Below are 23,507 nucleotides of genomic sequence, written 5' to 3'. Positions count from 1 at the left end.
GAATGGTCCTTTGGAGGAAGGATTGTTGACATACAGTTGGGCAAAAAAGTATTTAGTCAGCCACCAATTGTGCAAGTTCTCCCACTTAAAAAGATGAGAGAGGCCTGTAATTTTCATCATAGGTACATAGGTACACATAGGTACACAAAATGAGAAAAAAAAATCCAGAAAATCACATTGTAGGATTTGTAATACATTTATTTGCAAATTATGGTGGAAAATAAGTATTTGGTCACCTACAAACAAGCAAGATTTCTGGCTCTCACAGACCTGTAACTTCTTCTTTAAGAGGCTCCTCTGTGCTCCACTCGTTACCTGTATTAATGGCACCTGTTTGAACTTGTTATCAGTATAAAAGACACCTGTCCACAACCTCAAACAGTCACACGCCAAACTCCACTATGGCCAAGACCAAAGAGCTGTCAAAGGACACCAGAAACAAAATTGTAGACCTGCACCAGGCTGGGAAGAACGAATCTGCAATAGGTAAGCAGCTTGGTTTGAAGAAATCAACTGTGGGAGCAATTATTAGGAAATGGAAGACATACAAGACCACTGATAATCTCCCTCGATCTGGGGCTCCACGCAAGATCTCACCCCGTGGGGTCAAAATGATCACAAGAACGGTGAGCAAAAATCCCAGAACCACACGGGGGGACCTAGTGAATGACCTGCAGAGAGCTGGGACCAAAGTAACAAAGCCTACCATCAGTAACACACTACGCCGCCAGGGACTCAAATCCTGCAGTGCCAGACGTGTCCCCCTGCTTAAGCCAGTACATGTCCAGGCCCGTCTGAAGTTTGCTAGAGAGCATTTGGATGATCCAGAAGAAGATTGGGAGAATGTCATATGGTCAGATGAAACCAAAATATAACTTTTTGGTAAAAACTCAACTCGTCGTGTTTGGAGGACAAAGAATGCTGAGTTGCATCCAAAGAACACCACACCTACTGTGAAGCATGGGGGTGGAAACATCATGCTTTGGGGCTGTTTTTCTGCAAAGGGACCAGGACGACTGATCCTTGTAAAGGAAAGAATGAATGGGGCCATGTATCGTGAGATTTTGAGTGAAAACCTCCTTCCATCAGCAAGGGCATTGAAGATGAAATGTGGCTGGGTCTTTCAGCAAGACAATGATCCCAAACACACCGCCCAGGCAACGAAGGAGTGGCTTCAAGGTCCTGGATTGGCCTAGCCAGTCTCCAGATCTCAACCCCATAGAAAATCTTTGGAGGGAGTTGAAAGTCCGTGTTGCCCAGCAACAGCCCCAAAACATCACTGCTCTAGAGGAGATCTGCATGGAGGAATGGGCCAAAATACCAGCAACAGTGTGTGAAAACCTTGTGAAGACTTACAGAAAACGTTTGACCCCTGTCATTGCCAACAAAGGGTATATAACAAAGTATTGAGATAAACTTTTTTTATTGACCAAATACTTATTTTCCACCATAATTTGCAAATAAATTCATTAAAAATCCTACAATGTGATTTTCTGGATTTTTTTTTCTCATTTTGTCTGTCATAGTTGAAGTGTACCTATGATGAAAATTACAGCCCTCTCTCATCTTTTTAAGTGGGAGAACTTGCACAATTGGTGGCTGACTAAATACTTTTTTGCCCCACTGTATACTGAACAAAAATATAAACGCAACATGTAAAGTGTTGGTCCCATGTTTCATGAGCTGAAATAAAAGATCCCGACAATTTCCATACGCACAAAAAAACAGCTCTCTCAAATTTGGCGCACAAATTTGTTTTCATCCCTGATAGTGAGCATTTCTCCTCTGCCAAGATAATCCATCCACCTGACAGGTGTGGAATATCAACACTGATTAAACAGCATGATCATTACACAGGTGAACATTGTGATGGAGACAATAAAAGGCCATTCTAAAATGTGCAGTTTTGTCACACAACACAATGCCACACGTCTCAAGTTTTGAGGGAGCATGCTGAATGCAGGAATGTCCAACAAAGCTGTTGTCAGAGAATTGAATGTTCATTTCTCTACCATAAGCCACCTCCAATTTGTCAGTACGTCCAACGGGCCTCACAACCGCAGACCACGTGTAACCACACCAAACCAGGACCTCCATATCCGGCTTCTCCACCTGCGGGATCGCCTGAGACCAGCCACCCGGACAGCTGATGAAACTGAGGAGTATTTCTGTCTGTCATAAAGCCCATTTGTGGGGGAAAACGAATGCTGATTGGCTGGGCCTGGATCCCCAGTGGGTGGGATTCAATTACAATCTTGTCTCATCGCTGCAACTCCCCAACAGGGAGGCGAAAGTCGAGTGGCGAAAGTCGAGTCATGGGTTCTCCAAAACATGACCAGCCAAACCATGCTTCTTTTTTTTCTTCTTTTTTTTCTCCCCAATTTCGTGGTATCCAATTGTTAGTAGTTACTGTCTCATCGCTACAACTCCCGCACCGACTCGGGAGAGGCAACGGTCGAGAGCTATGCGTCCTCCGACACACAACCCAACCAAGTACGTCACTGCTGCTTCTTAACACAGCGCGCATCCAACCCTGAAGCCAGCCGCACCAATGTGTCAGAGGAAACACCGTACACCTAGCGACCTGGTCAGTGTGCACTGTGCCCGGCCCGCCACAGGAGTCGCTAGTGCGCGATGAGACAAGGATATCCCTGCCGGCCAAACCTTCCCTAACCCGGACGACGCTAGGCCAATTGTGCGCCGCCCCATGGGACTCCCGGTCACGGCCAGTTGTGACACAGCCTGGGATCGCACCCGGGTCTGTAGTGACGCAGTGGTCTAAGGCACTGCCTCTCAGTGCTAGAGGCATCACTACAGCTCCTGGTTCGATTCAAGGCTGTATCACAACCGGCTGTGATTGGGAGTTCCATAGGGCGGCGCACACTTGGCCCAGCGTCATCCGGCTTAGGGTTTGGCCGGGGTAGGCCATCATTGTAAATAAGAATTTGTTCTTAACTGACTTGCCTAGTTAAATAAAAATAAATAAATATTTTAAAAAGATGGCTGGAATGGTAGGAAAGTTTGCATGCTTCATCCGATTTCTCCCATCATCTGATTTCTCCCTCCACAAGTCTCCACTGGTGTATATACTGTGGTATAGGCTTGCACAACGCTCTTCCTGGAAACCTAGGATTTCAGGCCAACCCTAATTTTTTAGCACATCTGATTCTACTTATCAGCTGCTCACCAAGACCTTGGTCACGTTCCCCTGCTCAGACGTTGCATGCATCAACCAATGGTTGCATGTCATCAGCTGTGCAGTCGGCCGCCAGACTGCTATAATATATGATGTGGTTAGTTGATTCGTAAAAAGTGGAGGCTGTTGGGAGGAGCTATAGGAGGAGGGGCTCTATATAATAGCTGGAATGGAAAACCTGGAAAGGAGTCAAACGTGTTTGATACCGTTCCATTGATTCCATTCCAGGCATTACAATGAGCCCGCCCTCCTATAGCTCCTCCCACCAGCCGCCACTGTATGTAAGATACCTATCCAGGCATTGTAAGATCTGGTATGCGTCAGCAACGTCTGAGCAGGGAAACACAACCTTTAACTAGCTGAATCAGGTATGTTAGGTTAGGGTTGGACTCAAGGAAGACGGTTGGGCAGCCCTGCTGTAGTAGATGATGGAAATATTTGTTTCTCCCCTACTCACCACCAGTTCAGAGAAACGTGCGTGCAGTTCCTCGGCCGGGGGCATGGGGGCACTGAACTCCAGCAACTGCAGGGGCACGCTGTCCTTCAGGTTGATCTCCGGGGGCTCGCTGCTGCCAAAGCAGCACAGGAACCCCAGGGCGGGGCGCGTCCGCTTCCGCGGGGGCATCGTGGACCACCGGAGAGTAGGGGACGAGAGGGGTAAGGGGGGGGAGTAAAGGGGTGGTGAGGCTGCTATCTAGGGGGCATGATCTGAAAGACAAGAGAGAAAGGGAGGTAAGGCTAGAATTAGGGCTAAACAATCCCAGAGGGTGGCTTGTCATGGCAACATTGTGAGTTGCATCATTGTTGAGAACTTCACAGCCTGAAATACGCAAAGATATAGTCCTGTACAATCACAGAACCTCCTAAGGAGTAACAAAAAGAAACAGGCATAACAATATATGGATACTGTGATTCAATATTACAGCCTCATCTGCCATCATGTTGATAGCCATATCCTCTTCCCTGACTCGCCTTTTATATTTTCTTTCCAATTTGTTGTACTGGTATGTAATGGGACACAAGGTTTGCCAGATCTTCCCCTAACAATATCCCTAGGTAAGCAGGTTACAGTAGGTTGCCATAAACCCGTGAATGAAGGGCCAGCGGGAAAGTAAAAAGTGAAGAAGGCTTCCCTTCCAGAAAACCCTCTCACTCTGAGCCAAGAATGAAGATGCGTTTCTTTCTATAAAACCACACTGAACCCCTCACCCATGTCCACTCAAGGGGCCATACTATTTTTCCCACCTTCTCGCTCTATCCATCCCTCCATTTTGCGCAGGGGGGGTATACGAGAAGGGATGGGCCACGGCGGCCTGAGATGCGGTCTGCAGGGACCTGCACCCGTCTCCTCGCCGTGCATTCGCATGGGCCCTATCTGGCCTTCTTCGACCACCTACAACGAGGCCTCTGTCTGTGTGGGGCGAGGGCGCAGGCAGCGGCACTAAAAGCTGGCCGTACCATGTTTGCTCCTTCACTCAAGCAGCACAAAAAAAGATGGGGATGGGGGAGGACAAGACGGGTAAAGGACTCTGTTTGCGCAGAAATGGGCTGGCTATACTCAATGACAGAGTCCAAAATAAGGGCTGATTTTTCAATGAGACTAGGCGACGGGAGGATTTCCGAGCTGCAGCGATTAGAAAAGGAGATAGGTGGTCAGTGGCGTATGAATGCTTACTCCCATACCGGTGTTGTACAAGTAGGCACAGACGCACACGCACGCATGTATTTATAATCATTCACAAAGCATAATAATCTATAAGCATTTATAAGACACAACATTGGCACACTATTCCCTGTACAGTGCGTTACTTTTACCCAGAGGCCAAGTCTCATGCATCTCTCTTGCAGGTTCCCTAAGCGTTTTCTCAACGTAGGAGTGAGTTTCCAGTGCAATCTCTAAAAAATATATGGTAGCCAACGCACTGTAAATTCTTTATGAATATGCTCCTTTCTCAACAGAGTCTGAGGTGGGAAAAAAGCGACGGAAAAAAAACCTTGGTTTCTCTCGTTCTTTCTCTCATTTGTTTTTCAACCTCCTACACCCGCTCTCTCTTTAAAAGCAAATTAAGAAACATTACAATAGTGACTGAAACAGAAGCAAGGTGGTCAGGCACTCAGGAAGAATCAATGTTTTCCATAGAGTCCATACAAATGATATGGTAATCAACATAATGTAGTTTGCCAATGAGAAATAACAGACTTGCTCTGACCCTCCTAAGTAAAAAAAATATTTGTGTGTATGTGTGGCTGTGCTCAATGTGTCTTTGTAGGTTTGCAAGCCAGTACATCAATGTGTACTGGTTTATACATTATACAGTATGTGCGAGTTTGACATTGCATCTGTGTGTTTGTGGATGTGTGTGTGTTTGTACAGGCACAAACACTTGGGCACACACACACGGGTACAGACATAAACAGACAAGAAAACAGACAAACAGGCAAACAGACAAGCCACAAACATTCGCAGGGGAGGTGTGACATTCCAACGCTATCAATGACCCCATGGAAACCACCTGGTAGCAGCGTTGGGCTAGCGCTGTCTTAATGTTACTCAGGCGTTTACATCAGCTTTGCAGTCAGGTAAGGGCAATTCCACGGCAACGGAATTGCGCTGAGACTGATTTTTGACTTAAAATGTATGCCAATCAAAGACCATTGATTTCAAAGTTTAACAAACCATACAACTCTACGCACAAGGACTACTTTTAACCATTTATATTGAACATGTTACAAAAACACATTTAATGAAAGAACTGTGCAGATGCAAGGTTTAGTAACAGAATTTCTATAAAATCTGTTTTTGTGTCCACATTTTCTAAAAACTCGGCTGTGACATGACACAATGACTGGTTATTGTGTGAAGGGGATTGACACATGGTAACGGAATTGCTGTAACGGAATTTCATCATGGGTTCCTGATCTGTACTACACATAAATGTATAATTATGGATATTAATATAATTCTCTTCATGGTGATGTATCCTAAATAGGTACACAAAGATATATATATGCAATATCCTCTTTTGCATTTTGAGGTATTATTCTACACACTGGCTATTATTTTAATGTGCTCTGCCCCCAAGCAAGACCAAATTTGGTTAGTCCGGACGTGACCAAATCTGAACCAATCATAGATGTCTATAGTACAGTACTTTAGAATTCAGTATAGTTCAGTACAGTAGAGTGTTGTTCATTACAGTACAGTATAGTTCACTACAGTACAAGACATTATAGTGCACTCAACTCTAGTCTGCTTTACTGTGTACAGAACTATATTGTACTGTATAGTACTGAACTATACATTTCTTTACCATACTCTACTGTGCTGTACTGTCCAAACTTGTGAACCCAACTGTGGTTTGTGACTACTATGATTTCGCACTGTAGTCAATTCAACTGCAGAAATTACGTTAGCAATTTTGCTGGAAATTCCGTTACCGATTTGGTCACGAAATATCGAGTTTGAATAACTGAATAATTAATAAAACAAATTACATCAGTAAAAACACTATAACTAATTGGTAGGTCTACCTTTGTGTGTTACTTCTGTGAACGAATATGTTAAAGATATGTGGGTTTTTGGTAAGAGAATGTCAAAGAACAAGGCAATGTTTTTTTAAACTTAGAAACATTTATCAAAAACTAAATATAAGTGTTGATATTAGTTGGCAGGGGACTTAACAGCCCTTTTCTATCTGTTTGACCAGAAATCAAAGTCTATGCATATTCCTAATTTTAGAATGGATAATGTTTGAAAAATGTATTTATATGCCATTAATTTCTCAAAAAAAGACTCTTAGCTTTCATTTGACACACAATTTGACATGCTTCTATGAACTTCAACTGTTCATGCTCATGGGTCCTTCTACATAGAAATTACCATAGTGTTAGCCTTGCCAGCCTCTTCCATCAATCTGCAAGCTTATCTGTCTGTCAATGGGGACAGGGTCTTAAAAGGGGCAATTTGGGATAGCTTAGAAATGCCTCACGAGTTTAATTCAACGGTCAGACTTTATCAGAACACAGAATATCTTGTTTTACTCTATTTTTGTAAATAAAAACTATAGCTTTAAAGCATGGTTAAAACTATAATTTTGTTATCCTGGATGGTCAGTCCTTGCATCCATTGCTGCGTCTCTCAATTTGAGAGTGGTTACATTTCTCCAATCGCTTCCATCAGCTGTTCAACCAAAATTCCCTGGCTGGTCATGTAATACTTCCCACTGGAGACAGGAAGTCCTGCATCTAGCCGTCCTCCTGCTTCCATTTGCCACTCTCCCCCTCTGTTTTCAACTGTAAATGAAGTGAAAATGTCACAAAAATCCCAGATTTCCCTTTTAAATAAATGTTGACACACATCCCATAAAGCAGGACTTAATACACTGACCAGATGTGACCATACATCACATGTCAACTGCCACCAGAGTCGTTCATCTGCAGGCCAGGGTAGCATTTTCTGTCAACTAAACTGAGCTGGGACATGCAAAAAACATCCCTTCTCTATCCCTGTGATGAATAACGATGAGTGTCCTTGAGATCTCTCCAAGCTGTGCGTCTGTGCGTGTATGTGCAGGTGCGTGTGTCATGAACGAGTGTATGAAAGAAGAAATTATAAGCATATGACTGTGTGTGTGTGTGTGCGAACGTGCATGAAAGAGTGTATGAAAGCAGAAAAAGTGTGTGTCCATGTGTGAGCGCGTGTGTGTTGAGAAAGTACACTGAGTATACAAAACATTAAGAACATCTGCTCTTTCCATGACATAGACGGATCTAGTGAATCCAGGTGAAAGCTATGATCCCTTATTGATGTCACTTGTTAAATCCCCTTCAACGGGTGTAGATGAAGGGGGGGAGACAGGTTAAAGAAGGATTTTAAGCTTTTAGACAATTGAGACATGGATTGTGTATGTGTGACATTCAGAGGGGGAATGGGCAAGACAAAATATCTAAGTAACTTTGAATGGGGTATGGTAGTTTTATTTTATTTCACCTTTATTTAACCAGGTAGGCTAGTTGAGAACAAGTTCTCATTTACAACTGCGACCTGGCCAAAAATAAAGCAAAGCAGTTCGACACATACAACAACACAGAGTTACAGGTAAGATAAGGGAGGTAAAGGCAATAAATAGGCCATGGTGGCGAAGTAATTACAATATACCAATTAAACCCTGGAGTGATTGAGGTGCAGAAGATGAATGTGCAAGTAGAAATACTGGGGTGCAAAGGAGCAAGATAAATAAATACAGTATGGGGATGAGGTAGTTGGATGGGCTATATTACAGATGGGCTATGTACAGGTGCAGTGATCTGTGAGCTGCTCTGACAGCTGGTGCTTAAAGCTTGTGAGGGAGATATGAGTCTCCAGCTTCAGTGATTTTTGCAGTGCGTTCCAGTCATTGGCAGCAGAGAACTGGAAGGAAAGGCGGCCAAAGGAGGAATTGGCTTTGGGGGCGACTAGTGAGATATGCCTGCTGGAGCGCGTGCTACGGGTGGGTGCTGCTATGGTGACCAGTGAGCTAAGATAAGGCGGGGCTTTACCTAGCAGAGACTTGTAGATGACCTGGAGCCAGTGGGTTTGGCGACGAGTATGAAGCGAGGGCCAGCCAACGAGAGCGTACAGGTCGCAGTGGTGGGTAGTATATGGGGCTTTGGTGACAAAACGGATGGCACTGTGATAGACTGCATCCAATTTGTTGAGTAGAGTGTTGGAGGCTATTTTGTAATTGACATCGCCGAAGTCGAGGATCGGTAGGATGGTCAGTTTTACAAGGGTATGTTTGGCAGCATGAGTGACGGATGCTTTGTTGCAAAATATAAAGCCGATTTTAGATTCAATTTTGGATTGGAGATGCTTAATGTGAATCTGGAGAGAGAGTTTACAGTCTAACCAGACACCTAGGTATTTGTAGTTGTCCACATATAGTAGTTGTCCACGCATGTAGTTGTCCACGTAGTTGGTGCCAGATGCACCGGTTTGTGTCAAGAACTGCAACGCTGCTGGGTTTATCACACTCAACAGTTTCCTGTGTGTAACAAGATGGGTCCACCACCCAAAGGACATCCAGCCAACTTGACAACTGTGGGAAGCAATGGAGTCAACATGGGCCAGCATCCCTGTGGAACGCTTTCGACACCTTGTAGAGTCCCGGCAAATTAAGTCTGTTCTGAGGGCAAAAGGGTGCAACAACTGAATATTAGGATGGTGTTCCAAATGTTTGGTATACTCAGCGTATAAGCATATTAGTGTGTGTGTGTGTGTGGTGTATTTGCATGAACAAGTGTATGAAAGCAGAAAGTATGTGTGCATGTGGGTGTGTGAGTGTAAGCACATGATCAAGTGTATGAAAGGAGAAATTATAAGCACATGAGTGTGTGTGTGTGTGTATACTATATCTCCAGCCTCCTAGAGAGGACCACGTGCGGTCAGTCTTCACTCAGCAACAGTCCCCCTGGCTCTCTTCCAACCATGCCCAGGAAAAGTAGGCCAAGACATGCACTCACATACACGTGTGTACACTCTTTCCCCAGCTGTGTGTGTGTGAGTGAGTGAGTGAGTGAGTGAGTGAGTGAGTGAGTGAGTGAGTGAGTGAGTGAGTGAGTGAGTGAGTGAGTGAGAGAGAGAGAGTATGTGTTAATATCCCCAATAGCTGCTCATCCTTCTATATGATCAGTTTCTGCTTCCAAATAATTCACTCTTTCATTTTCTGTTTCATCTCTCTTCCTCTTCTCTCCCTCCCCTCCTCCTTCTACTGTTACATCTTTCTTTAGGGGTTAGAATTGTAACTCCCCCCGCCATTACCCTCTTCTAACAATAACTTATGTATTTTTTAGACCTCCCTTCTCTTTCTTGTATTGCCGGTTTCGTCTGTTTCCCCATTTCAGGCACTGTCTCTTGTCTCTTCTTGTCATTCTCCATCAGTCTTCCCTCAACGTATTCTTCCTCAAATACTGTCATTTATTTTCATACCACTCTATTTTCTTTTTCTCTCACTGATCTTAACCTTTGGCAATCCCACTTCTCTCTCTACATCTCCTTCTGCTTTTTTCCCCATTTCCTTTTTGTTTCTACCTCTCGCAGTCATTCCTTTCCATTCCTCCTCTCTGGTTTCTCGTCTCATCTCTCTCTCCGTCCCCCTCCCCCTCTCTCTCTGCCATTTTGTGTCAGTGAGCTGTCAATCCAGCAAGGCTCACACGCACTCCACATTACCACAACTCCACCCATCCACATCAAGCCAACTCTCAGTCAAAATACTCCCTAGATTCCAGGTTTAAAAAAACCAAACAAACCTCATTGAAAAGCCTGCCTTAGTATCATCCGCACTGATGCTGTTCGTCAACACGCAATCTACACCGTTGGCTCAGTAAGCTAAAGGGAGGATCTTGAGAACCGCCCGCCTTTCCGTCATCATTTTCTCAAGGTAGAAATCGCATGAAACCATCTCGCTCACATTCTGTTTCACTGACATGTGTAGTAAAAGGAAACGTGAATATAGCAGTCAGTCTGCCCGACCATACTACCAAAAATGATAAACTGACCCAAGAGCAGGGTCTGTGGTCCCGTGTGTCTCAGCTGGTAGAGCATGGCGCTTGCAACACCAAGGTTGTGGGTTCGATTCCCATGGGGGACCAGTAAAAAATGTTTACACACTACTGTAAGTCGCTCTGAATAAGAGCATCTGCTAAATTACTAAAATGTAAATGTCTAGCAATGGCTTTATACAACACGTTTAAATACAACCCACGTGATGGCAGTCTAGCTCAGAAACAAGGGGAGAGTATGAGCAAGCCTGCCTGCACACCTTTCTGTCTTTCCCTACATGCGCGTGTGTCACTCACGGCGACACAATATTCTCTAGAGTGCAACTCACAGGGGATCATATATACAATGCCTTCAGAAAGAATTCATACCTGTTGACTTTTTGCACATGTTCTTGTGTTACAGCTTGAATGCTAAATGGATTCAATACTTGTTTTTACCCATCTACACACAATACCCCATAATGACAAATTGAAAACATGTTTTTAGAAATATACAGATACACCAGTGGAGGCTCCTCAGAGAAAGAAGGGGAGGACCATCCTCCTCAGTAAAATGTCATAAAAATTAAAACAGTGAAACACAAAAAAAGTTGTTTTGCAATGAAGGTCTATAGTAACTTCAACAGCACTCTCTGGGGTTGCGCCATAGTGTAGCCGGAGGACAGCTAGCTACCGTTTTCCTCTGGCTACATTGACTTCAATACAAAACCTAGGAGGCTCGTAGGCCTCCCCCCTTTCCATAGACCTACATATTAATTATGACCACTTCCGGAGGATGACCTCCAACCAATCAAATATTTTGCAGAATGAACTGACGTTGTCCATCCAATCATATGATTAGGATCGGAGAATGAACATACTGTAGTGTGTTATATTTACAGCTAAGCCCCCTCCTGTTACCTGATTAAGAGGTGATGACAACTCCACTCCACTATCATTGTCAACTCTCTCCTGACATGAAATGAAGCCACGTCACGTGCCCCCTCGTCCATTGGCACATTGAATGTTTCCTCTCCAAGCACTGTGAGTACCCCTATCAATTCTCTCTCATTACTGTATGTAAAGTCAATCACATACACAAACAGAATCACATTATCACCAACTGGCAAGTGTCTTCACTGACATTTTCAACCTCTCCCTATCCGAGTCTGTAATGCCAACACACCATCATCCCAGAAACCCTAGATCCACTCCAATTTGCATACCGCCCCAACAGATCAACAGATTATGCAATCTCCAATGCACTCCACACTGCCCTTTCCCACCTGGACAAAAGGAACACCTATGTGAGAATGCTATTCATTGACTACAGCTCAGCGTTTAACACCATAGTGCCCTCAAAGCTTATCAATAAGCTAAGGTCCCTTGGACTAAACACCTCCCTCTGCAGCTGGATCCTGGACTTCCTGACGGGCCACCACCAGGTGGTGAGAGTAGGTAACAACACATCCGACACGCTGATCCTCAACACAGGGGCCCCTCAGGGGTGCGTGCTCAGTCCCCTCCTGTACTCCCTGTTCACTCATGACTGCACGGCCAGGCACTACTCCAACACCATCATTAAATTTGCTGATGACACAACAGTGGTAGGCATGATCACCAACAACGACAAGACAGCCTATAGGGAGGTCAGAGACCTGGTCGTGTGGTGCCAGGACAACAATCTCACCCTCAACGTGATCAAGACAAAGGACATTATTGTGGACTACAGGAAAAAAGAGGACTGAGCACGCCTCATTCTCATTGACAGGGCTGCAGTGGAGCAGGTTGAGAGCTTCAAGTTCCTTGGTGTCCACATCACCAACAAACTAACATGGTCCAAGCACACCAAGACAGTCGTGAAGAGGGCACGACAAAACCTATTCCAGCTCAGGAGACTGAAAAGATTTGGCATGGGTCCTCAGATCCTCAAAAGGTTCTACAGTTGCACCATCAAGAGCATCCTGACTGGTTGCATCACTGCCTGGTATGGCAACTGCTCGGCCTCCGACCGCAAGGCACTACAGAGGGTAGTGTGAACGGCCCAGTACATCACTGGGGCCAAGCTTCCTGCCATCGAAGGACCTCTATACCAGGCGGTGTCAGAGGAAGGCCCTAAATTTGTCAAAGACTCCAACCACGCTAGTTATAGACTGTTCTCTCTGCTACTGCACGGCAAGCAGTACCGGAGCGCCAAGTCTAGGTCCAAGAGGCTTCTAAACAGCTTCTACCCCCAAGCCATAAGACTCCTGAACATCTCCTCAAATGGCTACCCAGACTATATGCAGTGCCCCCCCAACACCCCCTCTTCTACACTGCTGCTACTCTCTGTTGTCATCTATGCATAGTCACTTTAAGAACTCAACCTACATGTACATACTACCTCAAATAACCGGTGCCCCTGCACATTGACTCTGTATTGGTACCCCCCTGTATATAGTCTCGCTATTGTTATTTCACTGCTGCTCTTTAATTACTTGTTACTTTTATCTCTTATCTGTTTTTTTTAAACTGCATTGTTGATTAGGGGCTCGTAAGTAAGCATTTCACTGTAATGTCTACACCTATTGTATTTGGCGCATGTGACTAATACAATTTGATTTCATTTGATTGTAACACATCAATGATTTACTCCTTGATTAGACTAACTCACTCTTAGCTCTTTTGTCTAACTGTGTAGTGTGTTGTGTTATTGTTTTTTCTCTTCCCAGTCAAGTCCTGCACTGAAATCAAGCCTCTGAACACCCGAACTCAAGTCTCATACCCTCATTCAATCCCTGTGATCCCTTCCCAACACTGTGTAAGTAGCCCTCTCATTTCCATTCCCCATAATATTGTACTATAAATGTCTTCATTAAATGCTTTTGGTTAAAATAATTAGTCTTTGAAACACACTGTCGTCTCCATGTGGTCCTAGCCTATACCATTGTCATAACTCTCCTGTGACGATGTGAAAGATCAGGTTACCGTGGGTCCGCTCTACAGCGTGCTCTCTCTCGTAGAGGAGTGCGGCAAGTCGACTGTTTTATGGCAGTCATCAAATACGCTGCCTCTATGCTCTGTAGTGTTCGAGATTGGAATGTAAACTGTGGAACACAGAGAGACCCTTGGACATCAAAGATTTGAATAATTAAACAATATTTCTAATTTTGATAATGTGGGAGTGGTAGGTGGGCACTTAAGGGACAGTCATGATGAGTGTGTTTCATTTGGTGATCTCGTGAAGGACAGGAAACACTCATTACTGTGTCTTTGGTTGTGTACTCTTCTTAATTATGGGGTTGTCATCTAAATATTGTGAAACGTATGTGATTAAACATGAAGCTATTTGTGAAAAGATGTAATGTGATGTTAACCTTCTAAATGAGAAAATAAGGGTTTTCATATAAAGTTAAGCAAATCAGTGGTCACACCTTGAGCATAGACATTACGTCGGCGTCATGGACTTCCCTTTTCTCAGAAGTATATAAAACCTACTCCTGACGAAATGTATATTCGACCAGAAAATATGGAGCTGTCGCTACATGTTGGAATGGTGGAGAAATCTACAAACTGAAGTCAAACAACGCCGGGACGGAGTCCCCACGTTGAAATGTCTACCCCTCTATAGGCCCAGGAGACCAGACAGCGTGTAGTGTTGGAAATGGTTAAATTGAGACTATCGATCACTACAGAATAAGAGCAAATCCTAGACGTAGAATACGAGAATACCGACAACCGCGGAAGCATCTATTCTATGCAACGACCATGTGTACGCCTGACGTATCCATTACAACAGACACTATCCAGAGCCGCTGAGAAAGCTACAACCACGAAAGACATTGTGACTTCTGGGGAAGTTAACCAGAGACTCTCTGATGAACTGACTCTCCAGCAGATGGACCGGTGATTCCAACAGAGAAGACAACAACAACATATGGGCATAAATACACTGCTCAAAAAAATAAAGGGAACACTTAAACAACACAATGTAACTCCAAGTCAATCACACTTCTGTGAAATCAAACTGTCCACTTAGGAAGCAACACTGATTGACAATAAATTTCACATGCTGTTGTGCAATTGGAATAGACAACAGGTGGAAATTATAGGCAATTAGCAAGACACCCCCAATAAAGGAGTGCTTCTGCAGGTGGTGACCACAGACCACTTCTCAGTTCCTATGCTTCCTGGCTGATGTTTTGGTCACTTTTGAATGCTGGCGATGCTTTCACTCTAGTGGTAGCATGAGACGGAGTCTACAACCCACACAAGTGGCTCAGGTAGTGCAGCTCATCCAGGATGGCACATCAATGCGAGCTGTGGCAAGAAGGTTTGCTGTGTCTGTCAGCGTAGTGTCCAGAGCATAGAGGCGCTACCAGGAGACAGGCCAGTACATCAGGAGACGTGGAGGAGGCCGTAGGAGGGCAACAACCCAGCAGCAGGACCGCTACCTCCGCCTTTGTGCAAGGAGGAGCAGGAGGAGCACTGCCAGAGCCCTGCAAAATGACCTCCAGCAGGCCACAAATGTGCATGTGTCTGCTCAAACGGTCAGAAACAGACTCCATGAGGGTGGTATGAGGGCCCGACGTCCACAGGTGGGGGTTGTGCTTTCAGCCCAACACCGTGCAGGACGTTTGGCATTTGCCAGAGAACACCGAGATAGGCATATTCGCCACTGGCGCCCTGTGCTCTTCACAGATGAAAGCAGGTTCACACTGAGCACATGTGACAGACGTGACAGAGTCTGGAGACGCCGTGGAGAACGTTCTGCTGCCTGCAACATCCTCCAGCATGACCGGTTTGGCGGTGGGTCAGTCATGGTGTGGGGTGGCATTTCTTTGGGGGGCCGCACAGCCCTCCATGTGCTCGCCAGAGGTAGCCTGACTGCCATTAGGTACCGAGATGAGATCCTCAGACCTCTTGTGAGACCATATGCTGGTGCGGTTGGCCCTGGGTTCCTCCTAATGCAAGACAATGCTAGACCTCATGTGGCTGGAGTGTGTCAGCAGTTCCTGCAAGAGGAAGGCATTGATGCTATGGACTGGCCCGCCCGTTCCCCAGACCTGAATCCAATTGAGCACATCTGGGACATCATGTCTCGCTCCATCCACCAACGCCACGTTGCACCACAGACTGTCCAGGAGTTGGCGGATGCTTTAGTCCAGGTCTGGGAGGAGATCCTTCAGGAGACCATCCGCCACCTCATCAGGAGCATGCCCAGGCATTGTAGGGAGGTCATACAGGCATGTGGAGGCCACACACACTACTGAGCCTCATTTTGACTTGTTTTAAGGACATTACATCAAAGTTGGATCAGCCTGTAGTGTGGTTTTCCACTTTAATTTTGAGTGTGACTCCAAATCCAGACCTCCATGGGTTGATAAATTTGATTTACATTGATCATTTTTGTGTGATTTTGTTGTCAGCACATTCAACTATGTAAAGAACAAAGTATTTAATAAGAATATTTCATTCATTCAGTTATTTTAATGTTCCCTTTATTTTTTTGAGCAGTGTATATACATTGTAATTATTTTCGAATTATTTATTTTCGAATGTGCAAAGTATTAGCATTTCAATGCATATAATTATCAACTGTGTGTAGTGAATCCATTTTATCTTTCCCACTCTTTATCTGTCCCCACCCCTTTCCATTGTCTACCAAGCCGTCATACCGGATTAGCCCACTAGGGACTTAAATGCATTGTGTTAGTAACCAATAACTATATTGTTTGTTTATGTAATTCTGTGATTTGATTAGTTAGTTAGTAAATAAATAATTAAACCAATTTGTATATCGCTGATTCATTATGGAGACTAGGGTTCATGCAGATATCCAAGGGTTTGCGACATTCAGATATGAGACTGAAGAGGTAATAATGATACATTAATAGAAGACTAATCGATAAGATGTGAAAATATCTGAAGAGTCTATTCGGGAAATAGAGACTCTAAACATTTTCCCGTAGCGCCCCGTCTTCCTAGTTAATTAAACGTTTACATGATTAGTTTAATCACATAATAATAATTACAAATAGAGAATTGATTTGATAACAGTCTTCATATTTAATGATAGTCAGACACAACACCGTTGATCTCCCATCCTCCTCAATTTTCAAGTCACCAGCCTCCACTGACATGTACACACCCTGGAGCAGAGAGGTGCATGCTGGTTGCTCTGCGTTTGATTGCTCCAGAGAGCAGAAGAAGTGATAAGAGAAGGATGAGAGGGAGGGACACTGGGCGAAAAGGGTCCATATCAGGGGATATAAAAATATATACGCAATATGCAACAATTTCAAAGATTCTACAGTTCTTTTAAGGAAATCTGTCAATATTAATAAATATTCATTAAGCCCTAATCTATGGATTTCAGATGACTGGGCAGGGGCACAGCCATGGTTGGGCAAAGGCATACCCACTTGGGAATCAGTGTCAGGTGTGTGAGTACTGGTAGTGAAGTCAGGTGCAGGAGAGCAGAGATTTGTGAACAGGTGCACACTTTATTGAGGCAAAAGTGCAAAACGACCAAACCAGTCACAAGAATTATGTTTAACAATAAACATCTTCGTGAAATACCACGGAAAAAACAAACCAGTTTTGCGTGTCAACAACAAACACGTAACACAAACAATCTTACACAAAGACATGATGGGGAACAGAGGAATACATACTTGTAGATTGATTGGGGAATGAAAACCAGGTGTGCAGGGAACAAGACAAAACAAATGGATACATGAAAAATGGAGCGGCGATGACTAGAAAGCCGGTGACGTCGACCGCCGAACGCCGCCCGAACAAGGAGAGGAGCCGACTTCTGCGGAAGTCGTGACAGTCAGGCCCACCTATTGCGGAGCTAGGCCCAGCCAATCAGAATTAGTTTTTCCCCACAAAAGGGCTTTATTACAGACAAAAATAATCTTCAGCGCCCCTTCCCCCTCAGACGATCCAACAGGTGAAGAAGCCAGATGTGGAGGTCCTAGGGTTGAGTGGTTACACGTGGTCTGCGGTTTGCTATGCTAGTTGGATGTACTGCCAAATTCTCTAAAACGACGTTGGAGGAGACTTATGGTAGAGAAATTAACATTAAATTATCTGGCAACAGCTCTGGTGAACATTCCTGCATTCAGCATGCCAATTGCATGCTCCCTCAAAACTTGAGAAAGAACTATTGAAGAACTATTGGATATAAGAGCAATTATATCTTATATCCAATAGTTCTTCCCGGCTGTATGTAATAAGACTTAAGATTTCCTGGTGTAACAATGTAAGAAATAATACATAAAAAAACGAAATACTGCATAGTTTCCTAAGAACTCGAAGCGAGGCGACCATCTCTGTCAGCGCCATCTTATCCCCATTTCTGAGACTCATTTATATAATTATTTTGATGATACAGCAGTAGCAATACAAGGATATAACATCTATAGAAGAGACAGAAATGCTTATGGGGGAGGTGTTGCTGTAAATATTCAGAGCCATATCCCTGTAATGTTTAGAGAAGATCTTACGTAAAGTGTTATTGAAGTGTTGTGGTTGCAGGTTCACTTGGCACATCTAAAGACTTTTCTTTGGAGGTGTTGCTATAGGCCACCAAGTGTGAACAGTCAGTATCTAAATAATATGTGTGAAATGCTTGACAGTGTATGTGATGTAAACAGAGAGGTCTACATTCATAGGGACCTGAATATTTCCTGGTTTTCATCAAGCTGTCCACTCAAGAGAAAGCTTCTTACTGTAACCAGTATATGAAATCTTGTTCAGGTTATTAATCACTATTCTCAAATCTCTGGAAGAATGAAACAGGTTTCCTTCAAGAATTTCCCTGTATTTAGCGTCATCCATCATTCCTTCAATTCTGACCAGTTTCCCAGTGCCTGCAGATAAAAAACATCCCCACAGAATGATGCTGGGTTTGCGCCAGACATATCATTTTCCTTGACGGCCAAAAAGCTAAATTTCAGTCTCATCTGACCAGAGTACCTTCTTCCAAATGTTTGGGGAGTCTCGCACATGCCTTTTGGCGAACACCAAACATGTTTGCTTATTATTTTCTTTAAGCAATGGCTTTTTTCTGGCCCTCTTCTGTCTAGCCCAGCTCTGTGGAGTGTACGGCTTAAAGTGGTCCTATGGACAGATACTTCAATCTCCGCTGTGGAGCTTTGCAGCTCCTTCAGGGTTATCTTTGGTCTCTCTGTTGCCTCTCTAATTAATGCCCTTCTTGCCTGGTCCGTGAGTTTTGGTGGGCGGCCCTCTCTTGGCAGGTTTGTTGTGGTGCCATATTCTTTCCATTTTTTAATAATGGAATTAATGGTGCTCCGTGGGATGTTCAAAGTTTTGGATATTTTTTTAAAACCCAACCCTGATCTTTACTTCTCCACAACTTTGTCGCTGACCTGTTTGGAGAGCTCATTGGTCTTCATAGTGCCGCTTGCTTGGTGGTGCCCCTTGCTAGTGGTGTTGCAGACTCTGGGGGCTTTCAGAACAGGTGTATATATACACTGAGGTCATGTGACACTTTTCCACACAGGTGGACTTTATTTAACAAATGATGTGACTTCTGAAGGAATTGGTTGCACCAGATCTAATTTAGGGGCTTCATAGCAAAGGGTGTGAATACATATGCACGCACCACTTTTCATATATATATTTTTTTGACTTTTTTGAAACAAGTTTTTTTTTGTTCTTCATTTCACTCCACCAATTTGGACTATTATGTCCATTACATGAAATCCAAATAAAAAATCAATTTAAATGACATGTTGTAATGCAACAAAATAGGAAAAACACCAAGGGGGATGAATACTTTTGCAAGGCACTGTATAAGATCATACAAAACATTTTGCTGTGACTCTTATGTGGATGATGTAAAAAATATTTGTTGGTCTCATGTGATTAATGAGGAGCATCCAGACGCTGCACTTGATGAATTTAGGAAATGGCTTCTTCCAATTATTGATAAACATGCACCTTTTAAGAAACTGACTGTTAGAACTGTTAAGGCTCCATGGATTGATAATGAATTGAAAAACTGTATGGTTGAAAGAAATGGGGCAAAAGGAGTGGCAAATTGAGAAATTATGTGACTTAACTCAACAAAAAGAAGAAGAAACTGTATTTTGAAGCCAAGAACAATGATATAAAGAATGATGAAAACAACTTTGGAGTACTTTAAATTAAATTATGGGCAGACAGACAAATCTCTATCTTTCATCGAATCAGATTGCTTATTCATCACAAAACCCCATTTGATGTTGCAAATTATTTGAATTATTATTTAATTGACAAAGTGGGCAAACTTAGGCAGGAAATGCCAACAACGAACAGTGATCCATCATATTCATGCATAAAAAAACAGATAATGAAAAAAAAGCATTGCAAGTTTGAATTTTGTAAAGTCAGTGTGGGGGAGGTCGAAAAAATATTGTTAACAATCAATATTGACAAACCTCCTGGCATTGACAACTTAGATGGAAAGCTACTGAGGATGGTAGCTGACTCTATAGCCACTCCTGTCATAGCTTTAATCTGAGCCTGGAGGAAAGTCTTTGTCCTCAGGCCTGGAGGGAAGCCAAAGTAATTCTGCTACCCGAGAGTGGTAAAGCAGCCTTTACTGGTTCTAACAGCAGACCTATCAGCTTGCTATTTCTTTGTAAACAAATTAACAACAGACTTTCAGCACACTTATAGAGAAGGGCACTCAACATATACTGCACTGACACAAATGACTGATGATTGGTTGAAAGAAATTGATAAGAAGATTGTGGGAGCTGTACTGTTAGATTTCAGTGCAGCCTTTGATATTATTGACCATAACCTGTTGTTGAACAACGTATGTTATGGCTTTTCAACCTCTCCCATATTGTGGATTCAGAGCTATCTATCTAATAGACCTCAAACGGTTTTCTTTAATGGAAGCTTCTCTAATGTCAAACATATATAGTGTGGTGTACCGCAGGGCAGCTCTCTTGGCCCTCTACTATTTTCTATTTTTAACTGTGACCTGCCACTGACATGAAACAAAGCATGTGTGTCCATGTATGCTGATAATTCAACCATATACGCACAGCTAATGAAGATACTGAAACCCTTAACAAAGGTCATGGTCAAAACATATAGATTCAATGGCTGTAAAGATGGGGAGAGGTCTGTCTGTAATAGAGATGCTCTGCATTTTTGACACCACACTCCAAAAAGCAAGTTCTGCAGGCTCTAGTTCTGTCTAATCTTGATTATTGTCCAGTCGTGTGGCCTAGTGCTGCAATGAAAACCTAAGCTGTGTTCGAATACTCATACTAACATACTGTATACTACATACTTAATGAGTATATACTACATACTATTAGTTAATTTTAGTATACTGTAAATTACCTGTATTCTTTCAGTTGAGCGTACTAAGCGCTTCGCCTGTCTACCGGAAGTTGATGCTGTTGCTATGCAACCTCTTGCTAGCCTGTTAGCATAACAAATTACTAACTAGACATCTTACGACTTCGGGTGTGTTCGTAAATTCAATCTGGAGTGCCAGAGTGCCCTCTGGGTAAATTCAGAGCGTTTCGCTCTCGGAGTGTTCAGAGTAGGGATGATCCGAGTGTTCTGACCTCACAATGGCAGTCAAGCACCCAAGCTAACTGGCTAACTACTTCCAGATACAAATGAGAGAACACCTCACCCTGACCATTTTACTCGCACTAGCAGAGCTGGTGAGGCTGTTTTAATGTTATCCAGAGTGATGGTGACTAACGGTGCTGCTGGCAACAATTTAATTATGCTTTTTTGCCAACGTTTACTGACCCAGGCCACATTCAATGGGTGTTGAGCGTTCGTAAATTCATCAGTTATTCTGCCATTTTCTTCAAATCTGAAAACGTTGTGAAGCCACACCCATTTTCGGAAGAATTGCATTATGGGCCCTAAAAGCACAGAAATAGTGTCCACTGCTTTTATACTTCGTACTTTGGCGAAAGTAGTATGACATCCGGGAACTTTTGACATACTAACTATATCCATACTATGACCAATAAGCATACTACATACTCAATTTACATCACAAATAGTATGGTTAGTACAGTTAGTATGAGTATTCGAACACACCTCTAGTTAAGCTGCAGCTAGCACAGAACAGAGCGTCACGTCTTGCTCTTCATTGTAATCAGAGGGCTGATATAAATAGTATGCATGCCAGTCTCTGTTGGCTAAGAGTTGAGAAGAGACTGACTACATCACTTCTATTTATAAGAAACAATGTGTTGAAAATCCCAAATTGTTTACAGAGCCAACTTACACACAGCTCTGACACACACACTTACCCCACCAGACATGCCACCAGGAGTCTTTTCACAGTCCCCAAATCCAGAACAAATTCAAGAAAGCGTACAGTATTATATAGAGCCATTATTGCATGGAACATCTCATATTGCTTAAATATACAGCAAACCTGGTTTTAAAAAACAGATAAAGCAACACCTAACGGCACAACTCCTCTCTCCTATTTGACCTAGATAGTGTGTGTGTATGTATTGATATACAGGCTACGTGTGCTTTTAAAAAAGGTCAATTCTGTTTATTTTTTATCCTGAAAAACTCCCCAGTCCTTAACGATTACAAGCATACCCATAACATGTTGTGTTGTGATTGAAGCTCTGGCTTTTTCTGGTCTGGGAGTACTGGTTGAGGTTGAGGGAGGGAGATAGAGAGAGACACACACACTATTCTTTGGATGTATATCATTACGTTTCTTCTTTTTTTTAAACACAGACACTTAATTACTATACAATACTGATACTCCCACATTGCCTACACAATACTGTAGGAGCGAACTACGCAGCAACCGAGACCCCCCACTGTCGAAGACAACACACACTCTCATTCATGTTTTTCTTTCCATCTATATGTCTTGCATTGTAAATGTGTTGTATGCTTTGGCAATACATAGTGCCTGAATGTTGTGCCAATAAAGCAAGTTTGAATTGAAAAGAGGAGAGAGAAAGAGAGCAAGAGAGACTGTCATGGTGAGACAGAAAGGCAAGACACTGACCACACATTGTTCTAGCCCTGATAAAGAATGTCAGTCTACAGGTTGCACTGGGGCGAGGAGGGTACAGGTGGCTTACGTAACCAAACAGTGGCGGGGAGGGGGGCTGTGCCTTGCTGGCACATGCAGGCCTATGTCAACAGAGACAGACATAGATTATGGGGTTGGCATGAGGTTGGCATAGGGGCTGGGAATGCAGCGCTAATTGACAGAACATGCTGGAGTGCACGCACCGCTGATGTTGATGGTAAACAACTGGTATTTATTTGTCTGTATGTGTGTATGTGTGTATGTATGTATGTATGTATGTATGTATGTATGTATGTATGTATGTGTGTATGTGTATATATGTATGTATATATATTATTTTACTGCTCTAGGGATGTAATTATTGTTTGGATAACCTTATTATTTTATTTTTTTAATTCACACTTTATGCGATGCGCAATGCAGAGCACACCAGAAGAAGAATTATCATTTAATTAACATAGTGAATTATTGTCATGTTTGTTTATGTGCCAATTAATCCCATAAAGGATGGGTTGCCAATTGGTGATTTGATAAGAAAATGTCATTCACTCATTCATTCGTTTGGTGCAGTATTCCCATGCCCCTAGTATTATGTGTATGTGGTGTATGTGTCAGACCTGGGCAGAAAATAGATGTATTTTGTAGTTTATTTGAAAATATCAACTTTTCAAGTACTCAAGGAAGTCGCTATGTTTTAAGTGAGAATAGGCATTGGTCTGAAGCCAAAAAATAAAGGAAATTCACATG

General features: G+C 43.2%; 1 protein-coding gene across 1 annotated transcript in view; it reads right to left on the bottom strand.

Annotated features, from left to right (window-relative positions):
- The window catches only part of daam2 (dishevelled associated activator of morphogenesis 2), a 222,418-nt gene that overhangs the window by 114,308 nt on the left and 84,603 nt on the right, over positions 1-23,507 (bottom strand). The window contains exon 2 of the mRNA XM_038969618.1: positions 3,654-3,904. Coding sequence (XP_038825546.1) covers positions 3,654-3,821 — 168 coding nt within the window. The 5' untranslated portion in view covers positions 3,822-3,904. The remainder of the gene's footprint in view (positions 1-3,653; positions 3,905-23,507) is intronic.

This window comes from Salvelinus namaycush, chromosome 30, assembly GCF_016432855.1.
Source record: "Salvelinus namaycush isolate Seneca chromosome 30, SaNama_1.0, whole genome shotgun sequence".
Taxonomy (NCBI): Eukaryota; Metazoa; Chordata; class Actinopteri; order Salmoniformes; family Salmonidae; genus Salvelinus; species Salvelinus namaycush.
The sequence above is the reverse complement of the archived record's forward strand: the minus strand, read 5'-3'. Positions and strand labels throughout refer to the sequence as shown.